The 13,626-nt window shown below is 33.8% G+C and overlaps 1 protein-coding gene across 2 annotated transcripts in view; it reads right to left on the bottom strand.

The window, feature by feature from the left end:
* Nucleotides 1-11,040, bottom strand: part of LOC131673916 (uncharacterized) — a 28,206-nt gene extending 17,166 nt beyond the window's left edge. Inside the window, exon 1 of one of the 2 annotated variants that reach the window (XM_058952306.1) lies at nucleotides 10,876-11,040. In XM_058952306.1, the coding sequence (XP_058808289.1) occupies nucleotides 10,876-10,924 (49 nt within the window). In that variant the 5' untranslated portion in view covers nucleotides 10,925-11,040. Of the gene's footprint in view, nucleotides 1-6,908; nucleotides 7,316-10,875 lie in introns of those variants that run through there. The other variant, XM_058952307.1, reaches the window with a different exon arrangement.
* Between the last annotated feature and the right edge of the window lie 2,586 nt (nucleotides 11,041-13,626).

A 13,626-nucleotide genomic window follows, 5' to 3' on the forward strand; every position in this document is an offset into this window, starting at 1 on the left:
CGACATTATTCGTGAGTGGTTAAGTCTCGAAAAAATCTAGAGAATGATGCCGCAATTTTGAATTTGGAGTGATTTCAATCAGCTTGATTTTCGTTTTTGTTAAGTTTTGTTATCAACGATCCAACACAAGGTGAACGTAACTCACAATGCTCTAATGACTCATGATATTAAGTTTTCATTCTCTTTTTTTCCATAAGAACGTTCGTCAAAAGAGTCAAGCTCCATATACGTGGAACATTGTCTAATGATGAAGCGCTTTGTTTGCACGATTTTATTACGCTGAATGGGAGAACGTTGTCAGTTTTTTTTCTCTCTTCGCAAAGAGAACAACGTGATTTTTTCTGTTTTTCGAGCACGACTTGAGAGTTTTGTTTAGACGAGTATTGACGTAAGGCTGTATTGTAACTTAATTGTCTTTTATTACTGCGATGAAACACGCATACCACCCGCACTATATTGAATTTTTCATGGTATAATTGTGTGACGTAAAAAGTTGAATATTTAGATACGTGCTTATTGTTAATATTTTCGTCAGTTAAATAAAACTTATAATGATTTCGAAATGAGAAACGTATATTTACTTCATTTCATTCGATATTGACTTATGGTTTAAATATGTCCTTTATTAGGCTTGAGATATTGTATTTTTTCAATGATTTTCTAAATAATTACTATTGAAAATTATTTCAAATGATAAAAATACCATTTACTAAGGAAATAAAATACTTTAAATATTCTTAATCACGTGTTGAAATATTTTTGATCAACTTATACGGTTTAACAAGCGGATTTTTGTTTCGGAAATAATATTTTACCCAATCGATCAGTGATAAATTGTAATCAGTCTTTTTTCGAAATAGATAGATAATGGAAACTCAATAAATCGTCAACCTCGTTTCATCAAACCTCGCTTCTTTTTTTATACGAAAATCAATATATTGCGACGATAAATATGCAACGTAAATTAACGATAAAGCAAGTGACCACCTGATGAAAGTGCGTGTGTATATACGAATTAGCCATGTGCATGCCATCGTATATTATTTAATTAGAGCATGGTATGTACTTGATGTTGGTCTACAGTAAGCTTTATATAAAAAATTACATTTATATAATACATTTATACGAAAGTAATTTTATAGAATTTCTGGAAAAAATATGTTTTGACAAAATTTGTAGAGTTTTTCCAAGTATATTTAATCGATCTCACTGATAAAGCAATGAACGATGAAGGAAAATTTTTTTATTTCGTTTCTGTTTGCTTGCTCCGATCGATTTTTTTCGTATCGAACTATCTTCTCAGTTTTTGATTATTTGGTCATGGTTTATATATGGCCACGGATTACTGATCTTCCACGACAATTTCACCAGATTAACATCTGTCCTCGTGAATAGGCATAAATCACCTATAGAATGTTACTTTTCGTACGATATTAGAGATTATGAAGTTGAGTTTGATAGCTGTTTAAATATTTAACCTCTCCAAAATATATTGTTAAAATGTACAAAGCTTACGCAATACAGTTAAGGCGTTTAGAAAATTTTGTTAATGCTTGTATGTATTGTAATGGTCACAAAATATTTTTAGAAGCACCTGCATATAGCAATCCGTTGTACATATGCTCATTTCAGATTAGAGAAATCAAAGATTAGGTGCGAATAGATTAGTATATCTATATATGTCATTATTAGCAATCAAATGTTTTACCACATACAAAATTTAACAAAACAGTAATCGTCAGATATAAATATATTCACTATGAAAATGTTTTATTTAATTATTTTAATTGTTTTCGTTATATTTAAATAATACTTATATATGCTTAATATGTTAACATAAGATAAGAAATTACCATTACATTTAATCAAACAATAATTTATATACCCTAATTTTGTGAACGAATATTAATTATTAAATAATTTATTATAATCGTGATTGTAATATAATGAAGATAGCAATAATATCCAATTATCACATAATAACAAAAAGTTGAATAAAAAATCCATGATATGGTTGTACGTTAAATAGTTATTGTAAAAATAAAACAATCATTTAAACAAATAATATGCATTGACACTAAAGATTACCATGACTTCATAATAAGAAAATAGATTTCAAACCAAATATATGATTATTTTTAGACCATTACGAAATATATAAGATGTAAAAATGTAAATGATATCTTACGGAACTAGTATCGTTATATACTAATAATTTATTTATTTACAGTTGAATTTCTATAAGTTTTGTATGCGATGTTGTATAGAACAAGAATTTATGATACGTAAAAGTTAAAAATGTAACGAATAATTTTTATTATATAATGAATGAAACATTCAGGCATATATAAATAATTTAATAGTTTTCTTCAATTATTTGCTCTACACGACCAAGCTATGAATCTTCACTAATATTTTTTAAGAAAAAAAAACTTTGTAAGTATATCAAAAAAAAAATTGTAAAAATTAAGATCAAAATAGCGTAAAAAGGGTATTTAAACGTAAAATTGACCAAGGAATCATGTATAAATGTGCCTTGCTAACTGCAGAGAATGTAGTTGTAATTTTACTATCCATCGTCTACCACGGACAAATCCTGTAGCTCGGCAAGACGCCGATAGATTAATCGACTAAGCTTCATTCTTAAAATATTTGTTTGAATAAGTGACCTATGCTTAGCCAACTCGTCTCTTTAGAAAATTTTAGAGTCTCAACTTTTGATGATTAAGTTACTCCTGAGCAAAAAGTGGATTTAAGACTTTCATCCTTTATCTCTGATCAGAGATCTGACTTTGATGTGTCACGAAGCTATCAGGCCTATCTCTTTGGCAGTGTTGACTGTAACTTATATCATATTTCGGTTGATCACCTTGAAATCAAACTGTGTTAAATTAGTACATTTCTTGGAATTAAATTGAAATGGTACTATAGAATCCAGTTTTTTAATCCTAACAATCCTAAATTCTTGTCATTTAGTACCTAAGATCTTAAAATCTATGTTCAATTTTGATATTTAAGAATTCTAATTATTTTGAATACATTATTTTATATGCAGTAAAAATAATATTGACGCTATTTGATGTCGTAGTGTATCCTTTTGATTCAACTTTTGCTGTTTCTTTGCAATAGTAATTTAGATTCATTCAGGTCTAGTAAGAATTTTTATAATATTTTTAACATAGTTAAATTTATATAAAATTTTTATGGTTTTCAACAGAAACTGCATACTTATCATAACAGACATAAATAGAATTGTATCATTATGATTCTAAGTATAATACAGAAAGGCCGTTTTTCTTAGAATACCTTTCATTTATGTTATCATTTCTTTGCAAAATGTTGCTGTCGAATATACTGTAATATTCGGATAAGAGGTAAGCATAGTGGCAGGTGAGTTACTTCGTCAACAATAGAAATATTAAAAATTTTCCGACCCACGTAGTAAAATAGATTCTAATTTACTTTTCTTTTTCTTCCTCTTATCGTCATATACTAAAATTTAACCTAGCGTTTACTCGATGAATGAGTTGATGATTTCAATTATCATTCTTAACGATAAAATACGAGAAGTCACGATAATTGCAAAAAACGACAACAAAAAATAATGTACGTATATGTGCGAAATCCTAAGCTGTTTACTCTGATGTGTTTCCCCGTAAACATGTAGCTCGATCGAAAGACTGATACGTATATAAGATCGTTATCGATGCGACTGGTGCACGTTCTGGAATATATATATATATATATATATATATATATATATATATATATATATATATATATATATATATATATATATATATATATGCGCGTGCGTGCGTACGTGTGTATGTGTGTGTTTAGATGAACGAGCAATGAAAAACCATTTGCATGATAAAGTACGCCTGATAATTCGCCGAAATGACGCGAGAATATACGAGAATTTTTCCGTGCGCAAAAGCAGACATAGCTTACGACACGTGTATGAATCGATTTACAATTTTCTTTCATGCTTGAACAACGATTTAAATGTGTATGTATATGTACTGTAATCTATCGGCCTGTTTGTAACATTCAAATATATTCAACTGTTTGCCACAACGCCTAGACGACGTTTCTTGTAATTAGCGCGATGGAGTTGAGATATCACGGAGATTCAGTGCAAACATATAATTCCAATTGACCTTTGAGCTTACTCTATATACTCGTATATTCGATAATAATTAGCTACTAAGTAAAGGTAAACGTCTCACTGCTTTGAGTAATGAAGTATATGAAATTTGACATTTTAATAATGATAAATTAAAGATTTATTTCACTTGGATTTTTAGAATCGACGTAGAGAAACCTTTTTTATGTCACTAGGGATTGATGCAAATTGATGTAAATGCGTTTATTGAGTTGCGTAGATAGCAACTGAATCCTCGATGGCTTATCGCAAATTCCAAAGCTAATATGTAAAGAGACAAAAAAAGAGAAGTACAAATCGAACGTCATCCACACGGATATTCGACGTGGTCATATCACGTACATTGACAAACCAATCGTTTGCATCGGTGACGCAATGGCGCTCAGCTGGCGCCTATGCTCTCCTAGTTGTCGCAGAATAACATTCCTTCGGAAAAAATAATGTTGATAAAAGTATGCATCGTATTAAATAAATCCAAACGGAAAGGAAACGAGCGAACAATCTAGAGAGGCGCAGGTGTGCGTAGCATGATGACCTTCGTGTTGTGAAAGAAACAAGGCGTTTGAAAAGGTTCGCCTCGTAAGATTGCAATGTCAGCTATTCTCACGAGATGAGGCAATTGCTTTGACCTGATTGTGCCACTGTTCAGATTTGAGCTTCTAATTTTTTGGATTTTTGACGAGTACACGCATACAAGCTAGGATAATTTCTCGTCAATTATATTCCATGCTAAGCGTTTCGATCTACACACATGCGGTTGAGTCATCGGTTTCTGCCTTCAAAACGAATGTATTTCCATAGTTGCGGGGATGAATAGTAACTGACATAGTAGCTTGATTTAACGCGATACTCAATAAAAAGATATTATGTCAATTGCACTTTTCGGAGTTTCTTTTGATTTATGCTCCAAGATTGCTGCCTGTCTATTTGGCGATTCATTGTCACCATTGAGACGGCGATATATACATTGGAAAATTGACTTGGTCGTAGATTGCTTATGATAAATTTATCTATTTGTAATCTGATTACTAGATTTTTTTATAGTAGTTATTCATAGACGTGGTTCGGTTTAATAAATAATTATATTTATAATCACGCGGATAACTATAAAGAGTATTTTTAATAAATACAGTGTGTAGAATTAATAACTTTTGCAATTAATTTTAAAAGTAAAACCTCATTATTGTTGAAAGTTTTCCCCGTAGTCGTCGTATATCTTGAATTTGTTCACAGCAAGCTTTAGTGCAAGAAAGTTCGGCTAACATGAGAAAGTTGAAAATGAATAGCCAATCGAAAAACAAAAGAGGAAAGAGGAGAAGAAGCAGAAAAGTGTAGCTCACGTTCTCCTTTCAATGCATAGGACGCATGAGTTTGTCGCGTCACCGTCGTCCAGCTTGACCGCCAGTTAATTTTTTTACACAACAAATACAAAACGAGCGGTCGCGGCGCTCGCGGCGTTTAACAGAAGATGTATTAACCACTGCGACCTCGGTGCGGTGCACGTGAAAAATAAAAGGCTCAATGAACCTGTGCGGTAAATGAAAATGCGACAGCGGTATCGTCATCCTCTTTTGCGTCTCACGTGCGTAGCTTTGGGTTCTACAGCACACACTTCTGAGGATGCACACCGCGATTGAAAGAGAGGGAGAGGGGGGGGGCAGAGAGAGAGAGAGAGAGAGAGAGAGAGAGAGAGAGAGAGAGAGAGAGAGAGAGAGAGAGAGAGAGCGGAGAAGACAAAATTAAGAAACAAGCAAATAAGTCACGGACACTTTTGAAAGTATTTTTAGGCGCGGCTATGTCATGCACGCACACGACGCGATAATTTCATGCGCGCGCGTTCAGTAATGAATCGTCGTCGTGATCGCCGCGGTGAAAAAATTCAGCTATATGTACGTGCAAATCCACGCTATAGAAGCAGCAGCATTTGCGTGTAATGGTGCAGTAGGTGATGCGCTTTATTTTTGGCCGCTGACATAATTAACAGAGCAAGATATTTTTGGGCAATAGTTCGCGCGCCGCGTTAATGAACCGCCATCCAACGCAAGCTTACGTACGATCGGGAAACCGAAAGCCGGTAATCAATTTCTGGCTTGCTGACTGTTTACGTTTGAGAATGTTTACAGACACATTAGTGCTAGAATGTTGAACTTTTGAATGAATTCATTGAGATATACCTGGCACATAACATGTTCCAAAGTTTTGCATAAAAACTGACGCGCTGTTAAATTATGAAGGGAAATTTCTGGAGAATTACATACGCAAGCACGTATAGTCGCGTCCTCTACTTTTAGCTAATCAAAACGTTTATTTGGCCACGCTGAGGCCTTATCGTGCCGGCACGATTACACCCACGGACAATACGGAGAAGCAGCATCGCTTCGTTTTATTGTAAAGCACAATCGTATAAAAACGCGTGGAACATTCATGTGGCGTGTGCCATGCTTGCTGAAAAACTTTTCCTCTTGTTATTGACGAAAGATCATGTTTGCTTGCAGGGGCAGCGTCGTTAATCAATATATATCGTCGCGAGTATAGTCTACTCACTATGCAGCGATAAAGTTGTAGTGTTCGAGCAGCTTCTTTTCGCGATAAAAAATTCTACAGGCAAAGAAGAAAGTCACGCCACACCACGAGTTGGAAAACTAGCACACGCTTGTGAAACTCGTCGTCGTCGCGTGCTTCAGTTGTTGAGTAGACGATATAGCATGAGTAAGTAAAAAGAGATAGAATCAAAACTCACCTGCGTGCTCCTCTCAACACAGTTACTCGTCGACTGAGCTGTCACACGCAGAGTGCGTATTTGGTAGCAGCGAGGCGCTCAATCTCGCGCGCACTCTCTTCCTTTGGAGGTGGTGGGCGGCTTATCAGTAAAAAATGAGTGAGCAAGCGAGAGAGTTGTATCTTAATGGCACATATACGTATAAATGAGAGAGCCCAGAGAAAGGGAGAGAGAGAGAGGGAGAGAGAGAGAGAGAGAGAGAGAGGGAGAGAGAGAGAGAGAGAGCGAGGCACACACCGTACACAATTTGTTAGTGTGTGTGCACGTGGCCAAAGAGCACTGCACGCAAGTACGCGCAGACCTGGCGCGACTGCGGCTCACTCGGAACTGAACTGACTGCGTGCGTCGTCGACGCGGACTGACTGCTCGGCTTGACCAACCCGCGCCACCCAACCAAGCAGACGAAGGAAGTATTACCCGGCGCGGCTCTCTCTCTCTCTCTTTCCCTCTCTGACGTATATACATACAGTAGACGACTTGTGTGCGCGTTCGTTTTGCCGGCGCCAAGTTCTCTACACACACGCACGCACACACACATATATATGTATATAAAATTGCGCTTTGCTTTGAGCTTTCTAGGTTATATACGGTATAACAATACAGTAATTGTGGCGTGTGCATGTATTTGATGGATTGCTATTTTTTCTCTCTATCTTTTTTAATTAAAACAACAATGCCGCGTCGTGGATTTATTAATCACGCGTGTCTGTCTTCGCGCTTGCGGTATGGAAATTTTGATGCGTTGCGTTTTGATATGACCTATTGTTGAGTGTTTCGATTTTTATAAATTCTGATGGTAAGAGATTGACGATGGAAATTGTACTTTATGATTAGATTTATTCGTTGGAATTCTGGACTACATGAAAAATGTTGCTTGTGCGTTTCAAGCAAGGTGTAGAGAAAGCCGGTGTATATATAAATAAGTACCAATAATATTTAGAGCAAAGCCACTTTCTTAGTTTATTGAGCAACATATACACATTCATTTCAAAATTTCAAGAAACTTCAAGATCGTTCACCTCATTGTCTAACTATTTTTATTTTTAAACATTCAAGAGAATCGGCAAGTTTTAAAAATTAATATTCAAATAAGTTTTGCACAAGAAGCAAAATAAATACTTATATCCTTTTTAAAAACAATGACATTTTCAATTAGCGTCAAGATGATAAACGACTTTACGTTTTACATTTTACAATGAATTAAAAACTCGAATAATCATCAAACGTATTTTCCGGTACTCTAATTGAATGTTTTTTTTGGTCAATTAAATGTCTGTTGATTATATTAGAGCTGATGATAGTGAAAGTTCATCGTAACTTTTCTGTATCAACCAACAAATGATATAATAACCAAAGTACAGGGCCACCACGTATGGAAACAATAAAAAAAAACTTGAAGAAATGACGTAGAGTAACTATAAGGTGTACGTCACATTGATACAGGCACGTGAGGCACGATACTTCATAAATCGAGTACAATCGACCAAAACGTCGTCGTAGTGAATGTGTACATATATATATATAGGTTTCCAGGCATTGCGTAAAGGTGCAAGTTTCTTTCATGTGCCATAATCGTTCCCTGAAAGCTCTCCTTTTTCCAGATTTATAGCCGTGATAGCAAAAAATAGCTTTTATGAATTTTAGGCCATAGAGCTCTCGCGTGTATAGACTGCGACGTTGCTGACCGACTGCACATACGTGGGGTTACCCTGCACTCGCGACAAATGTGTCTTTCTCTCTATTACTCCACATATGTAGCTATATCGGTTTATTAGATCACTTTTGCGTTTGTGGGGACTGTAAAATATGTAAGAAATGAAACTCTCCCATGCTACTGCACCTAAAGACGTTATAGTTCTTTTTAGTATTGCAGATGAGTGCGTTACGACTATTTCTTTTTTCTTTTTTTTAGGAATTAATGTACGATTTGTTCTAGTCCGAAATGTATTAGGCATTATTATTCTACATAGGATAAGCCTTTGCTATTTTAGAAAATTTCGTTTGTTCTACTCAAAACTATTATACTTTCGTTTTTTTCTTTGATAATGGGAAGATACTGTTGAATAATTTTACGAGACTTTGAAAAGAGATGCCAATTTATAAATAAATGTTCCGTCTAATCGAAAGTCTAATCGAAATATTTGGAATTTAACCTAATTTTATTTATAAAAAGCCTAAAATAGGGGCTAAGCAAATTGGCAAGAGACAAATATCCTTGTTACTTCTCATAAAACTCAGCTAGCTAAAATACTAGAGGCGACAAAACGCTTTAGAGACTTACGTCGTCGCCTATTCTCGTTGTCGGTTTTTGCACGTGCGCTGGTACCGCGATTTGCTCGTAGGCTCATACTCTTCCATACTAAAATAGTCGTGGTATTTTGGATTTCCTAGATAAGTCTGTGAGATACTTAGTAGAGGATTCAGCTCGGAACCCTTTCTATATATGATTTAGCGCTAACGAGCATCAAGTTCGCCGAAAGAGAAATTATAGAATTCACAGATCGTTTGGAGTTGACGCTTTTGAAGCCATAGCGTCGTTCGTTTAGAGAAATCGTATTTACTTTCTCCGTGAATTACTTTGCGTAAATTCTATTTTAACACTGCGATGCGAATCGCTACTACATTCTTGTAAAGAATTGGGAGGCCAACCGCCAGAATTTTTGGCGTGGAGTGTGAAGCTCTGTTAAAATGTTTCTCATTTTATAACTTCACTGATTAATGTCTGTATTAAGTTAATATGTCAAAACAAAATGCATAAAAACCGAATTCCTATGTAGAATATGCTTCTAAAATGAAAATACGGTGGCCGAAATATGCAAAATATTCCTACGGTAAATTAACATTGTTTATAACCATAATCGCTAACGTTCAACTGTACAATTGTCACTGACAATAAAGCGAGGAAAAAAACAACAATTAATTTCCTCTTGATTAACACATCAAATAGATAGTCGCGTGCAAACGTGAATTATAATGTGCTACCAACTTTCCATGCATCTAAGAGATGCGTGTGAGAATTATGAGGCTGGCAATAAATTAGTCACATTAGCGAATAGAATGCGAAAGATAACACATAATTTTTATTTGAATTATGAAAATGCTCATCGATCTTTCAAAACATTAAAACAACTGAAACCAAATATACCCAAGGAAAATTTTGTACGAAGTATGGTGAAGCCACGCTTATATTCCATCTGGTCAGTGTTGGGTCAAATATAAAAGAGAAAATTTGGAAAATCGGAACTACCTTACCAGCTGAATTCTCATAAACGCTCGATACTCATTTAGTAATGTAAACAGCGGGAGGACCCGAGTAGCGTTATAGTTCTAAACTTGAAATGGTTAATAAACGTTACTTGGGGAACATTGTTTGTATATAGCTGTATTGGACAAAAGTAAAATAAATACAGGTGATTAGAAATGGTACACGTGAATACTAAATTTACCGTCACGTGCTGAAAAATCGCCAACTTGGATATTTCATGTTCGACAAAGATTACGAATTTACGATGTATGTATAATAAAGTTATGTTAAATCTATCTTTACTTTAGCTTTACGTGACTTATTGAAATTTTAAAATATTCCACTTGGATATAAGATTTGAACAAGACGTATGATATACGTTCAACAAATGTTTGCTTTGCCATAATTTTTAAAAACTCATTATATATAAGAAAGATACACGCAATTATTGTAGCTCACTAAAATGACTCATTTACGATATATTCAATAAACACTTTCACAAAAAAAAATGAAATGGAATTTACCATATATTAGTATGTATACATATTTATTGGTCTCAGAGTCATTATAATGTATAATCATTCCAATATGCAAATATTATTTTTCCATTGAATTACGTGTCCCGAAAGATAAGAACGCCATTAAATATAATTATAAAATGATGGTCGAGTTGATTGATCTGACCTGAAGTTTGAGCAGTAACTGCATTGCCTTGTGGCATAATAAATCTCATGGTTTCAAACGACACGAAGTTCACACACAAACTATCTATTAAATTTGCGCCAATAAACGAAACTGTCAATAGTATAGAATCAATGACTGCGCGCGCGGAGCGTGCAAACTATGTTTGATTCACATAGCAGACTAAAAAGTGTGATACAAGCTGGCTCAGCGGTCAACTAGACATATACTCTGTAATTGATGTGATTCCCCTTGGCCGCTTCGTTGTGCGAATGGAAATCACGAGGGCGTAATATATGACTGTTTCGCAACACTGCTGTACAGAAATGATAAAATGATAATCGTGCGGACACACCGGCGTCTTCTATTCTATTTTTTTAGCACAAGGCACATACTCAATCAATGTAAGATTGGATATCAATGTGGGATTTTAATCAGTCGCGATGCGTCATGCGTCGTGATTGTTTGATTGAAATTTCAAACTAATTTCCGCGTATCTCCACATTTATTTGCCTTTTGTTCACTTTCGACCTACAGTAGAACACTGAAAAGTACACGACTAAGATTATTTTGGCTTTGCAAGGCTCTTTCTTTTAGCTATTCCTTGTGAAATTCACTTCTGTTTACACTGTATCGAATGAATTATCGTTTCAGTAGTAATAACAACAATAATTCATTGAACTGCGTGATCCAATAATAATTAGAAAAAACATATAATTACGAATCGGAAATAACAAGACCTTGAGGGTGTTTTCCAATATAAAATGAAGCACTTTCATCATTTAACATCAATGTTCTTGAAAGAAGACTTGATTCGATCAAACGTTATAGCATATGTTTATGATTTCGAAGTGAATATCTAAGAAAGATGGTATGTTCCTGATGTGATGACTACATGTGAGACTTGGTCGTGTTCAAATTGAACGAGTCACATGAAAATGATACAATATATTTTTCAAAAGACGAGCACACAAAGCAATAGAATAAAAACATGAAATAATCGGACCTGCTTGTAAAATGTATCTGCTCGTAACTGAATTAGATAATGACTCCGATGTACGTGTTTATCAATATGATAATAATGGCTTTTAGGCAACGATTTGGGTATGATATTCACCGATTCACACCTACCATGTCATGATTTTTTAGTTTGCTATGGTACCTTAAGTTTCATTTAGAATCGAAATCAGAGGACATTGCAAAGAGAGATTTTCACATCGATTTACAATACGGGCTTATATATGTTAGGTCCGTCATTATATATAAATAATGGTTTACGCGCACAAGCTTGATGACAGCGGAACTCAAAAATCGACTTCATATTATACTAAGCAAATAAGCGTTTTGAATTAGCTATTTTCTTTTTCTACTTTATGTCAATCGTAGTTTCTTTAATAGTCTTTTTTTAATCATATTACTATTAGCAAATCCGCAATTGTTGCAGATTTCAATTATTGACAATTTGTTGTGATTTTAGATATGATGGAATAATTATATCTATAACTAATAAATTCTCGATTGATGTTTTGTCATATCGCGTTCATTAATTACGTTTATGTTACGGTCTATAAATTGTTCTCTACCTAATCAAATAATCAATGCGCAGTTTTTTAAATATGTAACAATAATAATGGAGTTATTTTGTCGACTATTAGTTTTATTTAGTTGAAATAATCTTCTTACGTATCAAAATCAATTTTTTGTCAAAAATATCGTGTTTTTATGAGAATCAAAGTTTTGTACCATGAATGCAAAGTTTCATTCGTTCAAGTATTAGTAAATGCGATTTTTTATCTAAGACAATAAAAAGAAATAACTAAAATTTTGCAAAATAATTTTATACTTATTTAAGCATATATATTTTATACTTTAAGCAAAATTGTGTAGATGTTAGTTCTCAATGATTATTCAATTCTATGATTTTCTTCTATTAATAATAATTCTCGAATTATAAGCAATAATGTTGATGATTCTGAATTGGCGTGCTTCGTCAAAAATATTTGATGTTATTAATTGATATACCATATCGCAATAGATCAAGTCTAGTCTGTATGTAGATTCATTAATAACAAGGTGCTACTTATTTTAAAAATAAATAAATAAATTTGGAAAATGTTGTCAAAGATTTACAGAAAAACTTACTTTTGATATCAATAATTCAGACTGTGGCCACTGAACTTAGATGTCAACGTCGCATGATAAAACTCATCTCAATAATATCCGGCGAAGCGTATACCTTTCTCTTGGCAATACAGTCACGAGGTCAACGAGTCTCGTACACGTCAGACAAATACGGAACTGCGGCACATGTGCAAATGTAATACATATCAAATGATCATCGTATTTTTAGCATCATTTTGTTGTCTTATACAAAGGGAATTGAAGAAACTATATATTTAATTACTTTTCAAAACTGATTATTTTTTATAAAACTCGATTATATTTAAACTATTTTTAGTTTTAGTAAGTTTGCAAATAAGTATGTCTGGTCAAAAGTAATTATTACAGCTTGATCTTCATTCTATTTCTTAAGCCGTATTTTAAGGCCTTAACAAAAATTTATTTCATTAAAGCTTAAATTTGTTTAAACATTAGTATAGCAGTGTTAATGCTGATTAATGCCTGATTAAATTTTAGTTTTATTATGTAAAAAAATCATTTTTTGACATGCTTTTTATATCAATGAATATTTTAATATTGAATGGTTAAAGTTGAATCATTTTATTTAGTCACTTTTGCAATCGTTTAAATTTT

This window comes from Phymastichus coffea, unplaced genomic scaffold (assembly GCF_024137745.1).
Source record: "Phymastichus coffea isolate CEN01 unplaced genomic scaffold, Cenicafe_Pcof_1.1 PCOF00204, whole genome shotgun sequence".
Taxonomy (NCBI): Eukaryota; Metazoa; Arthropoda; class Insecta; order Hymenoptera; family Eulophidae; genus Phymastichus; species Phymastichus coffea.